Source organism: Anguilla anguilla, chromosome 5 (genome assembly GCF_013347855.1).
Source record: "Anguilla anguilla isolate fAngAng1 chromosome 5, fAngAng1.pri, whole genome shotgun sequence".
NCBI classification, from domain to species: Eukaryota; Metazoa; Chordata; class Actinopteri; order Anguilliformes; family Anguillidae; genus Anguilla; species Anguilla anguilla.
The window spans coordinates 32,897,176-32,924,916 of NC_049205.1; the positions used below are offsets into that span (position 1 = coordinate 32,897,176).

At 41.8% G+C, this 27,741-nt stretch overlaps 1 protein-coding gene across 5 annotated transcripts; it reads left to right on the forward strand.

The window, feature by feature from the left end:
• The first annotated feature begins 826 nt into the window (after positions 1 to 826).
• Positions 827 to 15,187, forward strand: nod2 (nucleotide-binding oligomerization domain containing 2). Of its 5 annotated transcripts, none has more exons than XM_035417919.1 (12): positions 827 to 900; positions 1,101 to 1,315; positions 3,500 to 4,013; positions 5,240 to 5,360; positions 6,746 to 8,519; positions 8,870 to 8,953; positions 9,251 to 9,334; positions 10,309 to 10,392; positions 10,969 to 11,052; positions 11,713 to 11,796; positions 13,237 to 13,320; positions 13,811 to 15,187. In XM_035417919.1, exons 3-12 carry the CDS (start codon positions 3,528 to 3,530, stop codon positions 13,881 to 13,883), a joined length of 2,958 nt encoding a protein of 985 aa, XP_035273810.1. In that variant the 5' UTR covers positions 827 to 900; positions 1,101 to 1,315; positions 3,500 to 3,527; the 3' UTR covers positions 13,884 to 15,187. The 5 variants fall into 5 exon arrangements, 3 of the variants coding, with proteins under 3 accessions (XP_035273810.1, XP_035273811.1, XP_035273809.1); XM_035417920.1 differs by adding an exon at positions 2,529 to 2,658 and having other exon boundaries at positions 848 to 1,315; XM_035417918.1 differs by having other exon boundaries at positions 848 to 1,315.
• Positions 15,188 to 27,741: the final 12,554 nt, after the last annotated feature.

Sequence of the window (27,741 nt, forward strand, 5' to 3'; positions counted from 1 at the left end):
TCTCCTTCATCTGACTTGTACACAGACTGAGCTGTCCAGAGAATATTGCAGTGTGTACGAAGTGCACAGATTCTTCCTTCATAGCATCAGGAAGATCCGACCCTTCCTTACCCAGATTTTGGTCAAAGCAGTAGTTCTCTTCCAACTGGACTACTGCAACGTGGCCTCCCTGCTTCTGCCATCAGGCCCCTCCAGCTCATCCAAAATGCTGCAGACTCTCAAAGTGTTCTCACGTCACCGCCTTCTTACATTAATCTCAAAACCTTGTTGCTTGCCTACCGGGTTGCTAAGGGGACTGCTCCAATTTACCTTCATGGGGTCATCAAACCTTACAGACCAGCTAGATCCCTTCATTCTGCAACCTCAGCACACTTGGCTCCTAACCCCTCTGTGTACTTGCACTGCCAGGTCACACCTGCTTTCTGTCTGGCCCTCCCCCCCATCGTGAAATGACCTCCCCTCATCAGTCCGATTCACAGAAACACTTTCCAACTGCCACCACACTCTTCAAACCCCACCTTGCCCCACCCCCAAAAAAAACCTCTCTAGCACTGACTACTGTTGTGGCTGTGGTTAAAGATTGCACTTCTATTTTATTCTCAGATTGTGCATTTGCATTGCATTGCAATCTTTTTTTGCAAAGCTGCAATTATTGTTTTGTTAATGTGTAATCTTCTTGTATTTTCCCAAACAGGCTTAACTAATTTACAGTCAATCTTCTGTTTTCGTATTTCTGGTTTCTGTAATTTTACCTTCCCCCTGAACTGAAACCACTATGCAATATGTAATAGTGAGTTCTGATTGGTCATATTTGAAGGAACACGATAAGAGGGAAATGAAATCTTTAACCGAAACAGGATGGGTACAGTCAGAGTTATTTTTTTAGTTCAGAATATAAAGGTATGCATTGTACAATATGACTATACTGTTCTAACAGTGCCAGATCATTCAATAAAATACATTATTTTTTAAATCAACACATAAACTGTATGGACATGTGAATAGGTTTTATAGATTAAATCTTAAAATCTTCAAATTCTAAATTGGCATTCTGTAGTAAATTATATGTTGCTGCTTATGACATCCCATGTGTTTTTCAGTGAATTCCATCTTTTACAATCGAGATGTAGCCTTTTCAAATCCAGACATGCAGTTTGCCACTCTTATGGAAACTTAGAAAGAATGAGGAAGTAGACGCAGCTGCTGTGAGACAATGGTTTGTGTGAGAAGTGACACTATTAGCGATCCATACAGTTTGGGCAGCATTGTGGATTCCTTCTCTTCCAGATCAATAAATGTGACCTCATTGTGAAATGTGAGTATGCTTTTACAATGGTCCATGGTCCGAGATTTACTTGATAACATTCTAATACAGACACCTGTTGATACATTATAGGCATTTTTTGATGATAAGCAATCCAATAGTGAATATACCATGCAAACTGCAATTTCAGTCAAGTTGTTGTCTGCTGGTGAACAGTGGATACAGTTTTTCTTCTAAAAGGTGTCAACATTATTTTCTGACAGGTTGTGTTCTACTCCAAGTGTTTTTCTCCAATTGATAGACTACATGTGCGTTTCTAATACCTACATTTATATTAATAAAACTGATTCTCAAATTAGTTCTTGCAGCCTCCATGTGCAAGTGTAATTTTAATTTATGAAGGGTAACAGGCTGGTACTAATTTGCGATTAGATACTTGTAATGTCTTGTGTGGGATGTAGGATTTGCTCTGATAGATTATGATAAATTCATAATAATTTATTATGATAAATTATGTCAGAAATATACAGTATATGTGTGCAAGAAAGAATATCCAGTATTCAGGGATTGTTAATGAGTCAATCCAAAGGCAAAAGGCTGTTGTTTTCTGTTATATTCACTGAGACAAGATTTCTTTATATTGATGTTTCTATTTTGAGTTTATTGATAGATATACAGGAAATCAGTGAGGTCTGAAAGTGTGGGCACCTGCACACTGAAACAAAATAATTTGTAGGAATTGATTCTGATTATGCATTATGTTAAAATCAGTGTAATGGGGGACATTTCTAAATATCCTTGATGTGCCTGTTTTTGTATCTCTCATTTCCTAAAGCATTCAATGGAATTATTTGGTAGTAAAAAGATATTCACACAAATCTAGGATGGTATGGTTTTTGTTATATATGTTAACATTTTTTACTACCCCTGAAGAAACACCAGAACAGAAAACACCTGCACACAAAGCTATGGTGTCAGGCCCCAGTACAGCCACACCATATGACAGGGTCATTATTTCTTTTCATAAAGTTTGAATGTTGTGAGATTTTACAAAAAAAAAAAAAAAATGCTGAGCTGAAAATAATGATTGAATGTCTTGATCCCATGTGAGTAATGTTGTTGAAGCCTTCCAGTTTGGAATGTAACTTTTCAAGTCACACCAGAAAGAGGCGTTAAAAATACTAATAATCTTTTGTTAGTAATATGGTGCTTACCTTTGCTTTAGACAACTTAGAGCTGCTTTAACTAATTGTCATTTTGTCAGTTCTTAGGCTAGTCCTTGACAAAAATGACCCACCCCTTCAGTGTTTTAACTGGGCATCACCCAATCAGGGTCAGTGTTTTCATGCAGTCCCCTGTTGGGAAGTCAAGTGTTCATAACAGCTGAGGAGAAGGTTAGATTTCTTTTGTATGATGTTTTCAGTTACGTTTTGGAGCACAAAAAATGTTTCTTTAGTTTTCTGGTGGTTCCTTAGGGCAGGCGTACATTATACGAGTTGTGGGCTCCCGACGTAACGTCAACTCGCAAGGTATGAGAGACCATTTCGGACTGATCCGACTGATCTATGTGCTCCCTGTTGTTTTTGACATGTCAAAAAAATTTGGACACAGTTGGCTTTAATTTGTTAGGTGTGAAAGGACACGTGAGTCAATTATGTGTTTCATTTCCCATTGACCACCCAGCAGGTGGCTCCATGTATGATGTTGTGCCCGCTGTGCTTGGGAGCTCGTATAGTCAATACTATCATCCAATCGGTTGTCACAATCAGAACCTTGTTAAGTGTGGCAAGGAATCCGAGAAAATCATATAATGTACACCTGCCCTTAGTTGTGTGTTTGCTTAATTATTGCTTTCAAGCTGGTTTATTTTATTCTTGTTGTAGTGAAGTTTAAAGGGTAATACTTTGACAAAGTCTGGCATGCACACACATTAATTGCCCACATAATAAGCCCACCCCCCCAATCATATGGTAAGACAATTAAACTTTATTGTTTCAAAATTGAATAATATTTATCCTAGTTAATGTCTATCACTTGAACATCTATGACTATTAAAAGAACTTAAAATTTATGTTCCCTTTGTACACTACAAGCCCACACAATTTGTCTCTTTAGGTCCAATTTGTTGAGACAAACATTTAGGTCTCACAAGAAGGATATCTGCCAGAAGTACACACAGTAAATGCAGGTTGTGTGAATGTAGGAACTAGTGCTGTCCCCTCCAATGTGACGCAGGGTTGGCAGACTCTGCAGAGGATGAGGAATGGGTGCAATGCAGCTGGTCCAGGGGCAGAGGGAGGAGCTGCTACAGGCCCTGTGCTGCGGAGGGTCTGCAGAGGGGCTAGAGAGCGTGATCGACCTGCTACTGGCCTGGGACCTGCTGACATGGGAAGACTACCAGGGCTTGTGCGCGCCAGTCCAGACTTTGAGCTCCAGAGCCAGGGGGCTGCTGGACCTGGTGTGCATCAAGGGAGAGTCCGCCTGTGCTCTGCTGCTGGCGGCATGTAGCCGGGTCTTCCCAGAGGCTCGGAAAGTGGTCCTGTCCTTTGGGGGCTGCAAGCCACCCCAAGAGGAGCAAGAGCCTCACCCTGCCACCGCAACCCAGGCCTTGAGGTGCCACAGATCCCTCCTGGTGAGGCGCCTGCGAGGTGGCATCACTGCTGCACTGAAAGCCCTGCTGGAGTCCGGCGTCTTCACGGCCTACGACTGTGATGAAGTGCAGCTGCTGCTTTACACCCCATCACAGCAGGCAAGAGATACAGATGTTTTTCGTATTTTCTTTTCAGTTTTTTTTTCAGACAGGAAGAAAGCAGAGAAGGGGATTGCAGTACAGAAAGGGTTGTGGCTAGAAATCAAACCCCCGTCCACACGGGGAATTCTTATATGGGTGTGTTGGCTGTCCTTTGGACTGTGCCACAGTCTCACTCCTGTGACAGAATAAAAAAGCTGATCCAGCATGCCTACATCAAGACATTGATGGAACCATATTCTAGTCATTCCCATGAGCAATTACTGTTCTCCCTCTTTGTATATAACATGACTTCTCTTTGACTTCCACATGAATATAACTAGTCCACCACATCAGTTCTCTGCTTCCTTTGAATGCTTCTCTTTTTCAATGAGACTCAAAATCATGATGGGATCTGTGTCAAATGCGTTCCCCACCAGCCTGTTATGTATGTTAGGATTAAAGTGTGAGAAACAGTTGCAACGCAAAATGATGTGTCCTGCAGGGTTTTAGCTAGAAAGAAAATGAACTAATTGGTGCTGGCATCAAACCCAGTCCTGAGGGTGCGGCTTTCCTGGGACTTCCCTGGCCAGTCCGACTTCGCCACTTAGGCGGACAGCTCACGCTGGTTATGGTTACGCTTAGTTCAGTTTTGTTTCTCTTTTTTATTTTTATTTTTATAAGACCAAGTCAGTCCCAACGTCCCGTGCCAGTGCTATTTGGTGTTGCGCCGGTGCGATAATAAAAAGAACCCCAAAATCCCAAGGGAGGCTGCCGGTGCTTTGGTGGCTATGTGGCGTGGTTATGGCCATGAAGATAAACTCAAAAACAGCCGTCTTCCTCTTAAGCCCACACCGGAGCTCTTCTTGACTCCGGGACTCCTCGAAATTAGGCAAACTCAACAAAATGCCACCAGCACTGCGTCTTACAGCAGAACTTGCACAAGCTTTGAAAACCCTTTCACATTAGCCTGCCATTACACCTGTCTTCCACACCCGCCATGTGCATTTCCCTGAGCTAAAAATAAATCATATGGGTGTAGCCCCACCCCCAGGACCACCTGGTTCACATCACTTGACGCCAGTTATGAAAGAAATGGAAAGAGTATAGGTGTGTGTGTGCGGATGTACTTGTGACAGGTCTTACAGTAAACTAGCCAAAGGTTATGTTACTCAGCCTTTATAGATCTTAGTATTATGTGGTTCAAAAAGTAATACTAACAGTAAATACAAACTTTTGTTTCTCAGGCAAGGCGTCTGCTGGACCTGGTGCAGTCAAAGGGAGAGTCTGCAGCAGCCATTCTGTTACAGCATACCCCGACGTCTGAAGAAAACCCCACAACACCTGAAAATGAGGAGCATCCTGCAGGTGAAAATGAACTATCCTTGAAATATCCTTTAATTGTTGGACACAATACAAGTGTCCTGTATGATAAAACATGTTGCAGTGAAAATATTTTCAAATATTTCAATATTTTGAGTGTCCCTTGTAGTCTAGGTTTCGTCATCGTTCAATATATGTATAGTTGGGGAGATTAAGAGACTCATGTGCTCTACCACACTGGTTCTCAAACTTGGTCCTGGGGGACCCACTGTATATACTGGTTCTCATTCCAATTAGAATTGCAATCCCAGAATTTTAACAGGGTATTTTTTTTTTCTTAATTTGGTGCTGTTCATGTTTATAGGGATTATTTACCCTCTCAAGCCACATTGTGTCAGACATTGTCATGCTTGCCGTGAAGAATAAACGTCCCATTGTGCTTATTGTGATATACTGCAAACAATCACATAAAGAGAAGTAACACAATTTTTTACCTGATCAAATTAAAGACTGAGGTGAATCAATAGGCTCCTAATTAGTTTGCTGAACATAGGTGTCTTAAACTTATTAACATCATACAGGTTTGGCATGTTATAATTGTCTTTGAATTCTTAATTTTCTACCAAATGGTTACATTAATGGCCTGGCGTTTTCAAACGACGACTGAAGACTCACCTCTTCAGGCTGCACCTCTCCCCATCCCTCCCTTCCCCCCTGTAAATGACTAAACTTAGGGTTGTAACTAGGCAGCTGTTTCGTAGGTGACTTAGTTAATGCACCTGTCTTAACGACTACTTGTATTTTTTTTCCATAGATTGCGTTGTTGCCGTTCTCGTTGTTAGTGTTAATCAGTTTAACCATCAGGGTCCAAGTTGAACTATGCGGTTGTTCCCTGCACTTGGACCGGTACTTCTCTCTAGGGGTTTCGTCATACTTGTTCCTGGTTATGGTTATACACTTTGTTGTACGTCGCTCTGGATAAGAGCGTCTGCCAAATGCCTGTAATGTAATGTAATGTAATGGTGTCCACATTTTCATCAATCAGGAGTCTCTTGATTCAGTCAGTCTTTGCCGATTAGGTAAAAAGTTTTGTCTTAATGTAATCATTTGCAAAATAGCATAATGTGACAATGGGACTTTTATTCTTCATGGCATGTATAGCTTTTTCTGGCATAATGTGGCTTAAAAGAATAAGTGATCTCTCTAAACATGAATATCACCTTATTAATAGCTTGTTTAAATTGCAATTATGGTTGGAATGAAAACCACTGTACTGTGGTCCCCCAGGACTGAGGTTGAGAACCACTGCTCTACCGGGAATAAAAATGAATTGCTGAATCTCAGGAGGATATGCCGTCTTACTATATCTATTCTCGCTTGTTGGATACTAGTGTAATTTGCTGTATTGTACCATATCCGTACCATTGCAGAATGCCTGCTGTACCAGAAGAAACTGAAAAGTTCACTGTCTGCTCAGTCACACTTTGTCAGCACTTATGGCGGCACGGGGAACCTGTCTTTGGATGACATCTACACAGAGGGGCTGCTGGAAGTGGCTCAGGGTTCCGGTGAGGCCCAGCAGCCCCTTGGCCTGGAGGACATTCTGGGGCATGCGGGCACTCTGAACGAGGAGGCGGACACGGTGCTGGTGTCGGGCGAAGCTGGGAGTGGGAAGAGCACCTTGCTACAGAGGCTGCTCCAGCTTTGGTCCCGGGACACGGCCCTGCAAGACTACCTCTTCCTCTTTTCCTTCAGCTGCCGTCGGCTAAGCGCAGAGGAGCGAGAGGTCTCTCTCAGGGACCTGCTCTTCATGCACTGCTGCTGGCCCGACCGGGGCCAGGACTTGATTTTCCAGTACATACTGGACCACCCGCACAAGGTGCTCTTCACCTTTGATGGAGTGGACGAGTTCAGGCTTGGCTTCTCAGATGAGCGGAGGCATTGCTGCCCAACCCAGTGCGCCCCAGTGTCCGTGCTGCTCTTCAACCTGCTGCAGGGCTCCCTCATGAAGGGCGTGCGAAAGGTGGCAACCAGCCGGCCGGTGGCAGTGACCCCCGTGCTGAAGAGGTACCTCCGAAAGGAGGTCTCCCTGCAGGGCTTTTCCACTGAGGGGATAGACTTCTTTGTCAGGAAGCACCACAGCGATCCCGCCGTGTCTAACCGTGTACTGGAGTCCCTGCAGAGCAATATGGCGCTGTTTGGGCTTTGTCACATCCCCGTCTTCTGCTGGATCGTCTCTCAGTGTAGCAGAGAGCTCCTGGGGGGTGGAACGAGTCCTCAAACCATCACAGACATTTACCTTATGGTCCTGCAGCACTTCTTTCAATGCCGCTCCTCAAGGCGGCTCAGCCCGGGTTTGGGGTGGGTGCAGGAAAGTGTGGGTGCAGTCATTCGCTTGGGCCGGGTGGCTCTGGGCGGTCTGAGGTCCTCCTGCTTCATGTTTTCTGAAGTGGAGCTTCAGAGATGCGGAGTAACAGAAGAGGACATCTGCACTGGGTTCCTAATTCACACCAAGGACCACTCATCCTCAGAGTGCAAACACTACGAGTTCCTTCATGTCACCATGCAGTGCTTCTTTGCCGCTCTTTTCATTGTCTTGAACAACAACATTGGACGCTCTACCATCCAAGACCTCTTTTACCCTCAGTATTGGCAGGATTCAGTTCTGGCCAAAGTATGCTTAGGGCCTTGTCTGTCTGCTGGCTCCCAGAAGAGGGATCCTGACGGAGGTGCCCAGGAAGCTGAAAGGCCAAACCTGGAGATAACCGCTACCTTTGTGTCTGGGCTGCTGTCTCAGAGGCATCGAGAACTTCTCCTGCAAGCTTGCCCTGCCCCCACCCTGGACAGAAAGTGTACGCAGGTGGTCAGGGCCCTATCCAAGGGCATGCAGAAGCACTTCAAATCAATCCCCCAGCCCATTGAGGGTGAGAAAAAGAGCATGCACGCTATGCCGGAGTTCATCTGGCTAATTAAGTGCATATATGAGATGCAGGAAATTTCCGTTGCTAAAGATGCCCTGGCTAGGCTGGAGGTGGAACACCTGAAGCTGACCTACTGCAACATTGGGCCGGTGGAGTGTACTGCCCTGGCATATGTGCTACAGCACCTGAGGACCTCAGTGGGACTTCAGCTGGACTACAACTTTGTGGGCGATGTCGGCGTGGAGCAGCTGCTGCCCTGTCTGGAAATCTGTCACTCAATATAGTACGAGTAGAAATACCCTGGTTCTGCTATATTCATTTTTCATTAATAATAACTTTAACATAAGAATCTCTATAATACCCATTACATTAATATCCATAATAGGTCCATTAATTCAATCAATTAGTTGGTTGCAGGTTCATATCTGAGTTGTGGCACTGCCATTTCAAGATACTTAATCATCATTTCTTCAACACTTGCAGTTTATAAATGGATATTTGTATTAAAATATATGCTGTGTATGTCTACGAGCATCTGCTAAGAAAGTAAATTACATGAATATGCAGAATCTAATTATATACAAAAATCCACCAAAATTGGATTTGTTTTAACTTTCTTCTATGATTCACCAGTCTCAGGAACAATAACATATCAGATGAGGGAATCCGCAAACTGATTGACAAGGGTATCCAGTGTGAGAATCTCCAGAAGATTGCGTGAGTACAGCTTTGTGAGTAAATAATTAAAATTCCAAGTACAGGGAGAGGTATACAATGAGCTTTAAAAAAGACAAGTGGCCTTCACATACCTGTTTGACAGTGTATAGTTCATTCTTTCATGCAATGTACGGTAATATTATCAAGACAGAATCTTAAGCAAGGATGACTTACTTCCATTTCGCAAGGGTGTCGCAAAACCTGTCCAACAACTTCACACAAAAAAAGACTTGCAGAGGCCCAAGAGAGGAGCAATAGTCCATTGTGAAACAGATTCAATTTTGTCATTTCTTGCAGGCTCTTTAATAACAAGTTAACTGATGCCTGCACAAAGCACTTCGCTGAACTTCTGAAAAGGAAGCAACATTTTCTCTCATTAAGGTAATCTATAAAATTTTAAATTAATTTGAATGAATTGCGTAAGCAACCTCATTTTGACACACCAGGAAATATGACATTACACATTAATCATACCATAAGCTTATGAAGAACAGGATATATAGGTAGCAGTGGCCTCTGAGTAATGAATTGCATGGAAGTTGGCATGTCAAAAGAATTGGGTGTACCGAAATCATTCTTTTACTGGTCTTTCCTGTCTATCAACTTTAAACTGCTGCTTCTGCCTCACACAATATTTACAAAAGCTAGTTGGCTAACTCACCAACCACACTTTGTGAAAACGTGCTCTGTCTCCTGTATACATTTACAGCATCCTCAAGACATGAATTTAAATGTCAGAAAAAATGTTTTGCCTGTAGAATTGGTATGCTACATTGGCTACTTCATTAGCTATTAAGATACCAGACATCAACTGCTTATGTTTTACCGACCTATATCTGTTCCGTTTGTTTTCTTGGAATTGGTTAGATATTCATTTACTCTAATCAGACTTCTGACAAATGCAAACAGTGATCCATCACGTTAAACCAACAAAAGCGCCTGCCAACAAATGGCAACAGGCTTTGACATACAGTGCAAATTGTACACGTTGTTTGTAGGTGTTATTGTTATAATTGCTTTCATCAACAATGTGCCATTCTTACTATTGCAAGTATTAACATATTTCTTACTCCACAAGGGAAACTGGCAGGAAAACTGAACAATGGCATCACTTCAAGAAGAGAGTATCAAGCACATGTTCATTTGGCACACCCACTTTGAGAATAATCAGAGACTACTTTATGAGCTATAAGCACAGCCACTTCATGCTCACTTTGAGTGTCTCACCAATGACTGTGTTCTTTTGATATGACCAGCAATCTTCCTGAGGCTGTAGCTACCTATACCTGGAGAATATGAGATATAAATAGCCAAATTCCCATTGGCTTTCCTGATTGGCAAGATTTGTGTTGCAGGCTGGGAAACAATTACATCACTGCTGTGGGGGCAGAGCAGCTGGCAGATGGCTTGAGATCAAACAGATCACTGCAGTTCTTGGGGTGAGACAGTATCAGTGTTTCTAGCTTTGTTTTTTTAAGCCACATTGACTGAATTTTGCATTGACTTGTGGGGCTAAAAATCCAATTGATATTTTTTGTTTATTAAAAAAAATGGATTAAAAACACAAGAGATAAGAATAGATGCATTCCTGAGCTGTCATGGCCATATATGTATTACCTTAATTTCATTAGTTTGTAAGAAGTGAGTTTTTGTATTGGCAGTTATGATAAGCCTTTTCCAAAAACAGTGTTAGCATTGGCTTATATTTTGGTTGCAAACCACCATGGCATCTTCTTTGGTGCCAGATTATGTGATTTTGGGCTGGAATTTTGAACTCAACATAGTAGCTCTAGAAATTATTGTTTCATAAATTACCCTCTATACTTTTTATTCCCAACCAAAAAGAATTTGGTATTTCATCCAAATGTTACTGTTAATTATTTAATTTTATTTTAATTTAGAATTTTATGAAGCTGGCTGAGAGTGGGCCAATTCTGGATTTTCGGTTTAAGAAATACATAAATTCTTTTAGTTTATTTTGTGCATCAGCAGTGTTGTTCTTGTGTGTTTCCTAGGCTGTGGGGGAACAAAGTAAGAGACCGGGGGGCAAAGGCACTGGCACAGGCTCTGCAGGAAAGCCCCAGTCTGGTGTGGCTCAGGTAATTATGGGTCTTTTCTGTTGTGACTTCCCATAATTTTTCAATAGTAAAAATTATGCATTTCCCCATGTTTATGGTATACTTATATAGCTGGGTGAGCCATGGAACAACTTTTCAAAAATGGCCAGGTCACAGACATGGAAAATCCATGAATGTGTTTATTTTCATGAGTAGTCTGTGGCTTGAATAGGTTTTTCCTTTTCCAACCGTACAAACCATGGTGATAACTTCTGAATTTACACAATAGCTGTAGGCGTCTTTCAAAAAACCGTTGCACCTTTCAAAAAGGAAGTATCGGTAACCACAAAAAATACCATTTAATAGCATTGGGTTTTAAACCATCTGTTACTTGTTGAGTTATGAGACATTTACAAAATGTGTAGGAACTGGATTAAAATGTATATGTGTAAAGAAGCTTAATGACAATTATCATAAAGTTTTTTTTTCAAAACATGAATTCACAGTATAGTTTTTCATTGTTATTACATCTGTGTGCAACATTCAAAAATTTCAGTTCACTTTGTGGAAGCTGCACTTTCCCAATTTCACTGCTTTCTGTGTCCAAAAATGTATCTGCAAGCTGTAGGTCTCAATAGTGTGATGATCTTTGAGGCTCTTCAGTACTTCTTGTGTGTGCTGATCTTGTGCTGTTTCTTATAGTCTGGTAGACAATGGGATTGGTAGTGATGGAGCGTGTGCTCTGGCTGAACTCATCAGGAGCAGTAAGACCCTTGAGGATATGTGGTAAGTGCCTGAACAGTCTAAATGCTGACAGTGCAGTCCCAAGAGTAACGCAGGGGTCATTAACCCTGGTCATAATGAGCCACAAGTTCTGCTGGTTTTTGTTTCCATCCTAAAATCAGCAATGAATTCAGAACCAAGAAACTAGGTAGTGTGTGTTTTCTGTGCAATTCATATCATTCCAGCTGCATTTATTTGATTTGAATTGATTAAGTGCTTAGTAACAATGAAGACTAGCAGACCCTGTGGTTCTCCAGAACTTGGGGGGGGGGCATGTTTTAGTAATTATAAAATTTAATTCTTACTAAACCATAACCACGCTTGGTATGGTGTAATCACTCTTACTTCTGCTGAGCTATTCTCATTTCCATATAAATTCCTTTGAGCATTATAAACAAACTTCAAATTGCTGATTTACTTCCCTATATGCATTTTTAAATGACACTGTCACGGTACGGGGGGTGGGACCCAGGCGCAGAGTGGGAAAAAACACAGAACTCAAGAGTTGATACAAACAAGACTTTACTAAAAAAAAAAAAAAACAGAACAAACAAAGAGCCACGAGGGGCATAAAACGAAAACTAAAAAAATACAAAAAAAACAGAACTACACCAGTACAGAAAACAAACGGCAGAAACGCACAGAAACACACAAGCGGAAACAAAGTAAGAAACACAAACAGGTCAAAAACACAGGCAGGTACATACAGTCTGAAACAAACACAAGTCAGAAACAAACACAAGGAACCAGCACCCGAGTCAAGGGGACAAAGAACTTAAATAGACAGGGGGTAACAAGACACAGGTGAACTCAAAAAACAATCAAACCAGAAAAGGAGGGGATAACAAGACATAGGTGGGAACAATGATAGAATAACGAGACAACAATAATACAATTAACAGGGGTGAGCAGGACACAAAACAGAAGTGCCGCCATCTGGCGGCCCAACAAGGGAAACACAGACAGGAAAACACAGAAGCATGACACACTCACTCAACATCAGTTAACGACATCAAACAATAGCTGCTGAAATAAGTTGTAGCAATACGGAGTACACCATAAAGCACAATGAATAATAAAAAATATTAAATTGTGAGATTGCAGGCAGGAGATTAATGAAACCTAGGAGTATACAGCAGGACATTTAGTAAACCTTTCTTAACAGACCTCTATATGGAGACTTAGTAGAAGAGATATGTTTAGGGGACAAGTACAGTAGATTGTGCTTCACATTTTACAGTCTTACAAAAATTTAATGTGTGAGTGATTTGTATTGCTTTCCATGGAATATCAGATATGCCACTCTGTTTTAGTAAATATTTGTTACTTTAGAAGGCATATGGTTCCTCTTCATGATCCCTTGATCAAAGTATGAAACCCCTTACGTGCTACATTGTGAACTGTTGCTGTTCCCCTTATTCCTCATCTGCTCTGTCTTCACAGGTTAACCAAGAACTGCATTACTAGAGAAGGGGTAGAATATCTACTACAGGCACTGGAGAAAAACACCAGTGTGAAATCAATCTGGTGAGAAAACCTTTAGTTTAGAGACATGAGATCAGAGACCATTTAGAGGCAGCCAAAGGCTATTTTCAGACTACAGCTAAAAATAAACATTTAAAACAGCTTTTTAAAACAGTGTGAACAGCAATAAAATAAAATAAAAACGTGGAGTCACATCTTTTCAGTTCCGATTTGTACCATATCTGGATGTAGACATACTGTAAATGAGACATGTAGCCATGCAGCTTGCAATAGTTAGGGAACTAATTATATTCTTGTTCCTCTTCAGTTGACCATGCTTACATGTTTCTAAACTCTACTACACTTGCAATATTGTTGTGATAGCAGAACTGACTGCATGCTTAGAACTGGCTGTCAGCTAGATATATTTGTGAAAATATATGGACTGGAAATTTGACAGTGTTCCCTTACATGCAGCAGAATGACTTTATTACATAGGTTTTCAGCTAGCTTGAGATAACTCTGAATGTGAAGCAGTGCTGTTTTCATGCAGGTTGAGAGGTAATGAGCTGAGCCCAGAGGAAGTGGAGGAAGTCACCCAGAGAGAGAGCCGAGTAGTCTTCTGATGACATCACATCCTCTCTGACTTAGTCATAACTGCGGCTTCATGAACTCACTAATGGGAAGAGCTTGAACTGTCAGTTATCAGCTTGTATGATAGCCTCACCCATCTAGGAGTTCATGCACAGTGCGACCTTCACACTTCCAAGAACATAACCCACTAGTAAAATGTATCCTATCCTTTGTGTATTACTTAAAGAAATATTTTTAAAAGACTGTTTATATTTATAATGATTTATCTTGGAAAGGTTCTCATTTTGTATTTAACAGTATGATTAGGGATAAAAGCTCCATGTTTACATTGTGCAAATGATTACATAGAGGTAAGAGGTAAAACATTTATTTTGAACTGATTAAATTAAAATGAATCAGTTGCTTTGGAAATGATAATGAGCAAAATCTGCATTGTAGGTTTGACTCATTATCATTTTCTTTGACTTCTTTGAATTCTTCATTAAACCAAATGGTTAGTTTTAGTGCCCACATGTTCACCAATTGGGAGTCTGTTCATTCACCTCAGTTAAACAAACATACCTCTCTTTATGTAATCATTTGCAATGTTGCACAATTTGCAATATTGCACAATATTGTACTATTATTCTTTACGACATAGCTATTTCTGACATAATGTAGCTTAAGAGCATGAATAATCCATTGAAACATGAAAAGTGCAAAGAATAAAAATGAGCAGCTTGTTAATTCTGGGATTGTAACTGTGGTAAGATAAAAAAACTTGCACACACAGGGCTCCCCAGGATCAAGTTAGAAAACCACTACTCTAGATAAAGCCTTCATATTTGGCAAGAAGAGGTTAAAATTGTGGATACATATCTTCATTCTCCACACTCATACACGGAGAATATTCATGACAAGATGTTTGCATAACAGTTGATATTTGGTGCCATTGTAACAGGAATCAAGGGGACTAACTTCCCTCAGGTTGATTTAGATTGTTTCATGAAATCAAAAGTTATGTCACAGTTAGCCTGCCTAGCCATTAGCCAGGTGATATTTCTGGTTGTCACATTTGGCATAGCATGTTGCATAAAAAGGTTTAATGTCACCCTTTTAGGAACATGACATTTGCTAATGTAGGATCTATGAAGCCATTATGTTATGTTTATGAAGGCATTAGGATGGCAGGTATGCCACTTTGCCATGTTATGCCTTGGCAGGGCAGCATTCCCCATACCTATAGAGCACATAGAGTTTGGCACTTTTCAGGGGTTCCTACAGAAATAACTCGACCCTCAGCCCTTAAAAACATTTCTGTACCTACTGACCTCACTCAATAAAGCTCCAAACTTGATTTGGGTGATTTTCAGTTTCTTTTTCCTTCCAAATACATAGCAAATGCTCCAGTACCATGATAAACAATTCTCCCCATTTAACATTTACTGTAGCTAAATCTGCTAATGACATTTCATCTTGAAACTAGCCAATGACAGTACACTTGATACCAGGCAAAATGACATTGCAGAAACTTTGTGGTCACTATCTTGGTTTTGTGTGGAAGCAAGCTTGCCAACTAATAACTGCCAAAAAATTAATAGTGTTTGCTTTTATAGCTTGTGAGGCAGAGAGGAATTCACAAAAAGAAGTGTTTGGCTTACCGGCTTTTATTGACCCATAAGCCTAACACAACAGAAATCTTAAAGAAAAGAAGAAAGAATCAATCTGGCAACCAAACAGTTCAAAGAAAACTTACATAAAACCACACAAAAACTGGCACAAACCCACCACACTGTGCATAGCTCAGCTTCCCCAAACACTGTCCGAATGCCCTCCCTTTAGGCCAGTGAACCAGGCCTTTTATTTGGCCCGGAGGTTAGGTAATGGGCCACAGCTGTCGTGATTATAAAGCATTGCAGCTGTGGCCATATCTGTGTGTGGGGCCAGTGCTGCCCCCTGGTGGACAGCACCCATACTCCCTTCATGGCACCACAAGATGTATAATATTTGTGGGAAGCTAATTCATATTTAATTTAAATGCATTCTCAATCAGTTTACATGTAAACCCCACATAATATTGTTTCATGATACAGACAGCTACATTTCTTCAAGGTAGGCCATAAAAAACTTGGACTTAAATTGTAACTGTTATTGTTCTTATTCTTTGACCAAAACATGGTGTAGCTATTAAGAGTTCTTTCCATTTTTGACTTGACAGAGTGTGAAGTGGCTTCCATTTTACTGCAAGCATTTCATTTACTGTAGCAACAGTGGCCTTGTTGAATCCATGCTGTTAAGAATTCAGGATTTTCTTGAGGCAAAGGTGGGACCTACCCAATACTAGTTAGGCGTACCTACTAAACATAAGTATGCTATTCCTTTTAAGTCTACAGCCAAAATATCCAAAGCCTCTTCAGTTCAGTACAAATGTCAATCTAAACTTTTTTAAATTAGTGCATGCATTTATTATACAGATAACAAAAATGGAAAGAAGCTGTTTTGTGGTCATTTTCTAATTTGAACAATGTGATTTTTATTTAGTAAAATGTGAACATTATCATTTAATGCATAATTTCCTGATTTTCTTAATCATCCCCAGTGTTTACTCTGCAGAAAAACAAAAATTTACATAAGAGCTTAGAGCTTAGTTCTATAGAAAGTAGTATAAATCTCCCTTTTGTCATTCACAATGGCATCAATAGTGCAGTTCCCATCTGAAATGCCAACAAAATTGCAACCTAATATCAGTGTTGATTCAATGCCGTGCTTAATGTAAATTCGATTTTGAAAAACCCAATATAAAATCAACATTGATTCTATACTGTTCAATACTGATTCACATAATATATGACATATCTACCCAAAAAACAATGTTGATTCAACGGTATATATTAATTGATGACTAATAAAGACCAATACAACCTAAATTCAACATTGATTCAACATTCCTTTGCTATCTGGGTAGTTACATAGGAACATTTATTTCATTTATACAACTGGCTGGCTACTTAGCGACACAGCTTCATTAAACTAGCTGCATGGCTAGCTTCAGCTCAGTTCTGTTAAAATACAAAAATCCGTTAAAAATTTTAAAAAATCAAGCTGTAGCTGGAGAGCTAGCTGCCTGCTTATAAGGTTAGCTACCTAGCTATTCTTCCACTGTTTCATTACAACACTGCACTAGCTACCAAACTTCTGTGCTGCTAACTTGCAATTGGAACTAAAAATACTAGATACAATAGGTAGCTAGCCAGTGACATATAACTATAATTAAAAGTACACTACTGTTAACCAGCTAGCTGCTAGCAGTTTCCACTTATCACCCATAATGTTCAGGTTAGCTAGCTATCTAGCTAGTGAACAATCAGCTACAGGTGTTGGACCGGTGGGGAATTCCTCTTGGAACCAGTGTTAGACTGTACCCCTCCGACCCAGGAGAACCCCCTAGAACCCAATGTCAGATCAGGGAGTCACAGACACACAAATTAATTGAAAACTACCTGTAACTTTCTTCCATCATTTACTCATCATTTATGTACCTCCTTACTACGTGAGCTCTCAATCACGGTTGATCGCACCACAGTGACCACCTCTCACTCTGCCAAGAGCTTGGGGGTGGTCCTGGATGACCAACTGGACCTCAAGGAGCACATCAAGGCAACAACACGGTCCTGCAGATTCCTTCTGTACAACATCAGAAGGATTCAACCATACCTGACAACGCACTCCACCCAGCTGCTCGTCCAGGCTACGGTGACCTCTCACCTTGATTACTGTAACTCTCTCCTTGCAAGCCTGCCAGCTTGTGCCATACAGCCACTACAGATGATTCAGAATGCCGCTGTCCGACTCATCTACAACCTTCCCAAATTCTCCCACGTCACTCCTCTGCTGCGATCACTCCACTGGCTACCGGTTGCTGCCAGGATCCGGTTCTAAGCCCTGACCCTTGCCTACACTGCAGCCAACAGGACAGCCCCCATCTACTTGCAGGACATGATTCAATCCTATGTCCCTGCTCGACCACTCCGCTGTGCGGCAGCAGGGTGCCTTGTAACCCCTCCCACCCAACCAAAGGGATCGCAGAGCTTCTCCACCCTAGCTCCCCAGTGGTGGAAGGAACTCCCCGTCCCTCTCCGAACCTCCCCCTCACTACCCATCTTCCGCCGTGGCCTGAAGACTCATCTCTTCAGACTATACCTGGACTAACCACAACCATGCTGTATATGCTTTGACAGAGCATTTTCCCACAGAATATTTAACAGCCAAAGAACCAAACACTTTCTTATCCTATTTTAAATAAAATGTTTTCGTATCGATTTTATTCTAAACAATGTAGTTTGAAAGAATGTGTTTGATATGGCCATTTTATTTGACAAAATTTCCCAAGATGGGTTGTTTTAGCCCTACATGCTGATTTCTTTACCGTGATTTGTTTTAACGGCTGCTTGAAAGAGAAAGTGCTGATATACGTTGGCTACGTAGATAGATTGTTATCTCACAAAATGTAGTTGATACAATAGTAGCCTTGGCTAGCCTACTTTGACACATGTTTAAAAAAAAAGTATTGTTATTTCATTGAAAATAAACAGCACACTTGACAGTGATGTTCGATTATTATCCATTTATCATCCATTATTCCATACTGTACCCACTCTCCTCCCCAGAGACTCCTCGCTTCTTGCATTCGCTACAGCAAGAGGAACAAACTAGTGGTGTCTCGTTCGCGAACGATTTGGGCTAGTGTTGTGCCGTTCGTGAACGATTCAGGCGTACGTCAGTTCAGTGTACCGTCACATCCCTAGTACGTTCAGTGAACGAATCAATGAACTGATAGTCTGCGAACGATAGTCAGTCAGTGAACGAACCAGTTCAGGTTCGCAAACTAATCATTTCAGGAAGTGATTCAGTTCAGTTCGTGCACCCAAATAATTTGTTCTTGTGAACGAATCTTTCGTGAATGATACAACACTAATGACAAAATTATCATTATCATCTGTTGTTACCGATCACAAAATTCACCCACCTAAGCTACAGTTGTAAGTTAACCAAACCCCAACTAACAGTTATAGTCTACAGTTTAACTGCTTTAAATGGACCATCATTACTGTAGCTACCTTGCAAATTCCACAATTAATGTTTTCTAGGCTATAGATCATCTACCAACAATTAGTTCCATCGTGTACAGTGCCTTCGGAAAGTATTCAGACCCCTTCAGTTTTTCCTCATTTTGTTACGTTACAGCCTTATTCTAAAATGGATTGAATTCATTTTTATTCTCTCTGTTTATTCAATCTACACACAATACCCCATAATGACAATGTGAAAACAGGTTTTTAGAATTTTTTGCAAATTTGTTAAAAATAAAAAACTGAAATATCACATTTACATAATTATTCAGACCCTTTGCTATAACACTCAAAATTGAGCTCAGGTGCATCCTGTTTCCATTGGTCATACTTGAGATCTTTCTACAACTTGATTGGAGTCCAACTGTGGTAAATTCAATTGAATGGACATTATTTGGAAAGGCACACACCTGTCTGTATAAGGTCCCACAGTTGACAGTGCATGTCAGAGAAAAAACCAAGCCATGAAGTCGAAGGAATTGTCCATAGACCTCCGAGACAGGATTGTGTACAGATCTGAGAAAGGGTACAAAAACATTTCTGCAGCATTGAAGGTCCTGAAGAACACAATGGCCTCAATAATTCTTAAATGGATGAAGTTTGGAACTACCAGGACTCTTCCTAAAGCTGGCCACCCGGCCGAACTGAGCAATCGGGGGAAAAGGGTCTTAGTCAGGGAGGTGACTAAGAACCCGATGGTCAATCTGGCAGAGCTCCAGAGTTCCTCAGTGGAGATGGAAGAACCTTCTAGAATGATAACCATCTCTGCAGCACTCCACCACTCAGGCCTTTATGGTACTCGTTGGCCACAATGCCCAGCGTCATGTCAGGAGGAAACCAGGCACTGCTCATCACCTGGCCAATACCATCCCTACGGTGAAGCATGTTGGCGGTGGCATCATGCTGTGGGGACGTTTTCAGCAGCAGGAACTGGGAGACTAGTCAGGATCGAGGAAAAGATGAATGGAACAAAGTACAGAGAGATCCTTGATGAAAACCTGTGCCAGAGCGCTCAGGACCTCAGACTGGGGTGGTTCACCTTCCAACAGGACAATAGGCCTCATTCACCAATATCTTCCTTTTTTCTTACTTCCTACTGAAGTTTTTTCTTAAATTTGTTCTTAAGAAAGGTCCTAAGAAAAATCTCACCAGAATTGTTTGCACATGTATTCTTAAAATGATGAATCCCATCGTCCTCGTAAATGTAAAGCGCGTGCCAGTTGTTCCTAATTAGCATAGTTAAACTAGCGAACAAAGTCAATAATGCCCGAACGAAAATCTAAAGAGGGTGGAGCACCGGACTCCAAACTTAAGAAAAACTTCAGTAGTTCTGAAGTGGAGGTATTGCTGCGGGAAGTGAACAGCAAACGACTTGTCATATTTAGTAGCGTCAGTAGTGGATATAAAATAACATAAAAAAGATGCATGGGATGCTATTACCCGTTCAGTGAACACTGTATCCGTAGAAGGGCGCACAACTGATGAAGTAAAAAAAATGGTTTGATGTCAAATCTGAGGCAAAAAAAAAAAAAATGCTGGTGGGAGTGGGCGCAAGGGATTGCGTGTTATGCATTCAAACAACAAAGCGCTTCTCGTCACATTAATACCGCTAATCAAATCAACCGGCAGTAAACTGCATCGGAGTAAACCCGTCACTGCACAAAACACTGCACAAAAAATGTATTACCAGTCATTTTGGTGTCACCCCCTAGTGATGCCTCTGAATAAGTGTTCTCTTCTTCAACATACCCATGTGTTTAAAAAGTGTTACCTAAGTGCTTAGTTTGTATTCAAAATTTAACCATTTGCTTTTGCAGTATAGACCAAACATTGCATAATTGAAACTCCCAAAAATAAAAGGTCACTACAATGGTTGGTTTTTTATCATTTACTTACAGATGAACTCCCGCTGAGGCAACCACCCTCTGAGGTGGAACCTGAAACCTTAATGCTTTGTAAAATAATGAAAATAATTATTTAAAAAATATTATAAATGATAAAAATATTATTGTAATTTAAATCCTATAATATTATACAGTTGTAGAATTGAAGAAACGCAATAACTAATTATTTTGCACAAACATGTCAGCACTCAAATGTGCATAAGTGTGCTCTTGAGTGTGCGTAGATTCTGCTCTTACCTAAGAACAAATCTCAAATAAGAAAACAGTGGTGAATTTCAGAATCTTTGTGAAAACTGCATAAGTGGGTTTTAAGAAGAAAATTCTTCTTAAGAACGGTTGGTGAATGAGGCCCAATGATCCTAAGCACACAGCCAAGACAATGCAGGAGTGGCTTGAGGAAAGTCTGTGAATATCCTTGAGTGGCCCAGCCAGAGCCCGGACTTGAACCCGATCAAACATCTCCGGAGAAACCTGAAAATAGCTGTGCAGCAATGCTCCCCAGCCAAGCTGACAAAGCTTGAGAGGATCTACCGAGAAGAATGTGAGAAATACCCCAAATACAGGTGTTCCAAGCTTGTGGCATCATACCCAAGAAGACTCGAGGCTATAATCGCTGCCAAAGGTGCCTCAACAAAGTACTGAAAGGGTCTGAATACTTGTGTAAATGTGATATTTCAGTTTTTTATTTTTAATAAATGTGCAAAAATTTCTAAACCAGTTTTCGCTTTGTCATTATGGGGTATTGTGTGTAGATTGAGAATAGAAATTAATTTAATCAATTTTATAATAAAGCTGTAACATAAAATGTGGAAAAGGTAAAGGGGTCTGAATACTTTCTGAAGGCACTGTATGCAATAAAACCCATTAAAAAATGTAAGTACTCCATTTAAAAACATACATATCATTTACTTCATGGAAAAATTATCGAATCCACGCATATGTGTATGCATTTCAGCTAGAATGTATTTGTGTTTGCACGTATTTATGTATGTATGTATGTATGTGCATGTGTCTCTCTCTATGTGAGGCTGATTAGGCCATAAATCATGCTTTCTTTCTCACACACCATTATACGCTCCCACACAAACCATTATACTTTCTTACACATGTAATATCATACTCATAGACACCACTATACTCTCTCACATGCACCATCATACTCTCTGACATACACCATTATACTGTCTTACACACATTATCATACATACCAGTAGTATGTATCAGAGAGAATGATTGTTTGTGAGAGAGAACAGTAGTATGTGTGCAAGAGAATAATAGTATGTGTGAGAGACCATAGTAGTGTGCGAGAGAGTATGATTGTCAGTGTGTGAGAGAATAGTAGTATGTATGAGAAGTGGCCGGGAAGGTGCAAGCGCGGATCATGCTACTCCGCCTAGCAACCCATGTAACTGAAGACATCCTGCCCGAATCCCATTGTGGCTTTAGGCATGATCGAAGCACTGCGGACATGATCTTTGTTGCTAGACAGGTACAGGAAAAACGCAGAGAACACTGCAAAGACTTGTACCTAGCGTTCATTGATCTGTCCAAGGCCTTCGACACAGTAAACCGGGAAATGCTGTGGGAAGTACTCGGGAAGCTGGGGGTTCCACCAAAGTTCAGGAACATCCTACGGCAGCTCCATGATGGGATGCAAGCCTGTGTGAGCATCGGTGGCCAACAATCCCCATTCTTCAGTGTGGATGGGGGGGTCAAGCAAGGGTGTGTTCTAGCCCCAACTATTTTCAACATGTTCCTCTCCACTTTCACCCTTCTATCTTACAAATCCCTGGATCCCACAGATGGGGTACAGATACAGTACAGACTGGATGGAAATCTTTTTAATATCCGGCGACTTCAAGCCTTCACCAAAACCACCACCCAACACATCCTGGAGCTACAGTACGCTGATGACTGTGCTCTCTTCGCCCACTCACCAGAATCCCTACAGCGTGCGTTGAATGTGGTTGCTTTCATATACAGCGCCATTGGTCTCCAGATCAACATCAAGAAAACGCAGATAGTCGTGCAAGAGTCCATCCCCCAACCACATGCGCTTGCCTTCACCCTTGATGGTCATCCTCTTGCCATCGTCCCACATTTCACCTACCTCGGTAGCATTCTGTCCCCCTCCTGCAACATCGACGATGACACCCAGGTTCGTATTTGTCTGGCCTCTGCTGCCTTCGGCAGGCTCAAGTCTAGGGTCTTCCAGAACAGGAACCTAACCATCTCCATCAAAGCAGCTGTGCACAAGGCAGTTTACCTCTCCACACTGCTTTATGGTTCAGAAACCTGGACCCCCTACCAGAGGCACATACAAACTCTAGAGGCCTTCCACATCCGCTGCCTCCAAAATATACTGGGTGTGTCCTGGGAAGACAGGGTGCCCTATGTGGCAATGCACGACTGGACTCATACACCCAGCATTGCCGTGTTCCTTGCGCAAAGACATCTGCGTTGGGTCGGGCATGTGATCCGCATGCCTGCCCACTGCCTTCCTAGACAGATCCTCTATGGCCAGCTCTTGAATGGTCATAGGTCTGCTGGGGGCCAAAAAAAAACGCTACAAGGATCACCTAAAAATCCTCCTGAAGAAGAGAAACATCAAACCACGAGCACTAGAGTTCCTGGCTACTGATTGCCACACCTGGAGCTCCACCTACCACCAGGGAATCACTCACCTTCAGGAGCAGGCTACAGAGAGGAGAATGCAGCAGCGTGCACAGAGGCACTGATGTGCTGCAGGGCCCCCCCTTTCCTGTGCCATATACCCCTGCCCCTCATGTGGCAAGACTTGCGGATCACGCATTGGCCTGCACAGCCACATGGCTATGCACAGGCGTAATACACCCCAATAAACCCCCAACAAATGAATTTGGAGCAACGCCATCATCGTCATCGATGGACTGCCATAAGCAAGTAATGTATGAGAGTATGATTGTGTGCGAAAGAATGGTAGTATGTGTGAGAGAGTATGATTGCCAGTTTGCAAAAGAATAGTACTATGTGTGAGAGAGTATGATAGTCTGTGTGTGACAGAATAGTAGTATGTGTGAGAGTTTGGTTAAAAAAGAGTAGGTAGTTTGATTGAAGTGTAATGCAGTTCAAATGACCAGGGGATTCGCTGTGGCGTGCGCAATTATGTATCTCATGCACAATAAACATTGTCTTTCTCGTGAATGATTGTTGTGTGATATTTTTAAAACAATTGCCTTGCAAAATGTTACCCCTGGTGTTTCTGGTTTTGCTAGCTAAACTGTTCGAGAATAAAGTTGAGCTGGGTATTAAATTAGCAATCAAAACAAGAAGAATAACACAAAAACAAAGGAGATTTCATCAAAAAAGGGCGTCAAGGCTGAAGGAACATATGAGGAAGCGTAATAAAATTATAACAATGCTAATCCACACTGCCGTATTCTTTTATTTAGTTTTTGTTTCTAATTATCAACAGCTCCCTCACCTCCCTGTCCCCCCATTTGTTGCCCCTCTCACGAGCTCCCGCGTTTTTTATCAGTTTTTAATCAGTTTTATCTGTTATCTATTCTATCCATTTTGCTTTTACTATTTTATTATAATTTTACTATTATTTTATTTTATCAGCCTTCTTAGCTTTTTACTTTTCACTTTTATCTTTTAATTTTTATGAACCTTTTATCGATATTGAAAATCAGACAGCGGTTGTAAAAACAATTACACCCTTTAAATCTTGGTCATTTTAACTGTATTTTTTACCCGGACAAAGGCTTTAAGTCATCGGACATGGATTTTAAGTTGTTTTTATGAACTATTTCATAGTGGTGATAACGCTGCTTGGCCTGGCTCGTCTTTAGCCCAGCGGCCAACATAATTAAACATGCCGGGTGAGGTTGATCCACTGCTTAAAAAAGCGAATAAAGAGATTGCTGACCTGAAAGAGGATATTCGTCGGCTTTCAGATGAGCTACAGAGGAAGAATTTGCTTTTATCCAGCTACATAGACCTGGCTTCCGAACAGTCCAAGCAGATCTCCTCCCTTGGATTAGCTGTGCAGGACACAGCTCTGTGGGACCCCCCCACTTGTCCTCGGCCTTCATCCTGCTCGACACCGAACCACCGGTCGTCCTGGGCTGAGGTGGTGGTCCGCGTTCCTAGGGGGGTTACAAATGGGATCGCCTTATCCCCTCACCTAAACCTCTCCAACCGCTACGCGGCCCTATCTGAAGATGCTCCGATCTACCCAACTGATGCTCAGGTCCGCCCAGCTGATGTTCAAGTCCACTCAGCTGATGCCCCGGTCCAACCAGCTGTGGCTCCTGCGGCTCTGACCCGTCCCAATCTGGACCCCTCTCCAGAAATGGCGCCTGCCGCATCTGCAGCTTCCCCACCGCTGGTGGCTGGCAGTGTTTGGGTGGCTCACCGCTCCACTGTTTCGCCATTTCAACGGCCCCCATCCCGGGAAACGACCTCCGCCTCCCGGCGTAGGATCCTAAAGGGGGTTGTGCTCAGACACTCTGGAAGTCTCCCGTACCCTAAGCCGGTAGGGAATCCTACTCTCAGGTCTGATGTCGCCGCCACAACACTCGCCCGGTCACATATTCCTCGTCCCCTTTTTCCCCCGCCCACTCTAATAGTGGGGGATTCCATAATCAGAAACATCAGTTTCTTCAACGTAGCCACGCACTGCTTCCCTGGAGCCACGGTCCCGGTCATCCTGGGAAAGCTCCCGGGACTACTGCACTTACTCCCATCCTCTATTAAGCGAGTGATAGTGCATGTGGGGACAAACGATACAGCTCATCAGGAGTCTGAGCTGACCAAGAAGGATTTTAGAGAACTTTTAAACTTATTAAACAGCTGTGGAAAGTCTGTTTTTATCTCCGGTCCCCTCCCCACGCTGGATCAGCGCGCTTCAGCCGAATCCTCAGCCTCAACACTTGGCTCCTCTCCGCTTGCAGAACGAACAATATAGGTTTTATTGACAATTTTAATTTGTTTTGGAACCGCTTTTCCTTTTATAGGTCCGACGGAGTCCACCCAAACAGGCAGCGTAGCTGAATGCTAGCGGCTAACTTGCAGCACACTGTACAGTCCTCTCCACGTGACTGACTGTTTACCTCTCCTACACACACCCCGAATTCCCCTCTTCTTCTCCGGGTTTATTCCAGGCCACTGTTTCCAGTACTAGCACCCCCTATCTGTTAGGAGTGGCTCTCCCTACTCCCCTATCCTTGAACTTAATGTTCAACAGTATATCTCTCCTCCCATCATTCCTACCCGAATCTCTGTTAGATATCCCACTCATTATCCAATCAGTGCTGTTACTGTTTCCAATTTAATTACAATTCCCCTTCAACCCTCCTATCACCAGCTCTGTTCCCACTCTATTTAATCCAACTACCTTCAAAAACAGAAAAGGATTAGGAATTATTACCTTAAATATTAGAAGTTTACTTCAGAAATTAGATCATGTAAATATACTAGTCATGCAGACTGACCTTGATATACTGGTTTTAAGTGAAACTTGGCTTAAAAATAGTTTCAGTGGTAGCTCTAATGGGTTACAACTTATACAGAGTGGATAGAACTGGTAGGGGAGGAGGGGTGAGTTTATATGTTAAAACAGGTTTCTCTAACAATCTTAAAAGCTGTCACAATTCCAAGAAATTTTGAATTTCTTGCACTGAAGGTTCAGCTGGGGCCTAACTCAGTAATTGTGGTTGGGGTCTATAGACCCCCATCTGCTGAGTTAGGCTACATTGATGCAATAGCGGATCTACTGTCTCATTATTCCGATGCTGAATTGATTGTTATGGGTGATTTTAATTTGAACTGTTGTGTTAGTGTTAATCAGTTCAACCTTCAGGGTCCAAGTTGAACTATGCGGTTGTTCCCTGCACTTGGACAGGTACTTCTCTCTAGGGTTTTCGTCATACTTGTTCCTGGTTATGGTTATACACTTTGTTGTACGTCGCTCTGGATAAGAGTGTCTGCCAAATGCTTGTAATGTAATGTAATGTAATGAACTAGCTGAATGATACTTCCAATCATTTCGAGGAGGTTAGTGCTGGCCTTAACTTATTCCAACTAATAACAGAACCCACTAGACCAAATCTGAAAGACAGCTCAAAATCTACCCTAATTGACCTTATTTTTTCTAATAGGGTTGATAATATCACTGCCTGGGGTGTCTTTGAGCTTGGAATCAGTGATCATTGCCCTGTTGGATGCATTAGAAGTACTCGGCTAATGAAAACAAAATCTCACAAGGTTATAAGGAGAAATCTAAGACATTTTAATGAGCAAGCCTTTTTATCTGACGTTTCCCATGCTAATATACAATACACATCTGAGATTACTGATGTCGATTTGGCTCTGGATTTCCACCTGAGCTAGCAGCTTTATTTAAAGAAAGGAATAGAGCCTGGTCTCTTGCCAGACACTTCCGATGACCCTTCACATTGGGCAGCTTTCAGACAAATCAGGAATAGATGCACATCTTCGGTAAGAGTAGCCAAATCCAAATATTACCTAGGTCTAATTACCTGTTCCTATGCTAACCCGGCTAAATTCTGGAAGGCAGTGAACTCCATCAAAAACAGACCCACTACTTCCCTACCTTCACACATTGATTCTGGTGACTGTTTGATCTCTGATCATAATGAGGTTTTCCTAGCTTTCAACAAGCACTTTGCCAAGGCTGGGCATTTATTTGAAAAGGAATATACAGGGCTTATTAGTGATGACTGTGTATATACTATGAACCAGGCCTTTCAGTTTTCCTTTCAGCCCTTCTCTGCTAGTGTTGTTTTTGAGACCTTGCAAACCATTGATCCCAGGAGCTCTACTGGAGAGGATAAATTAGATCCTTTTTTTTTCTAAAAATAGCTGCTCCATTC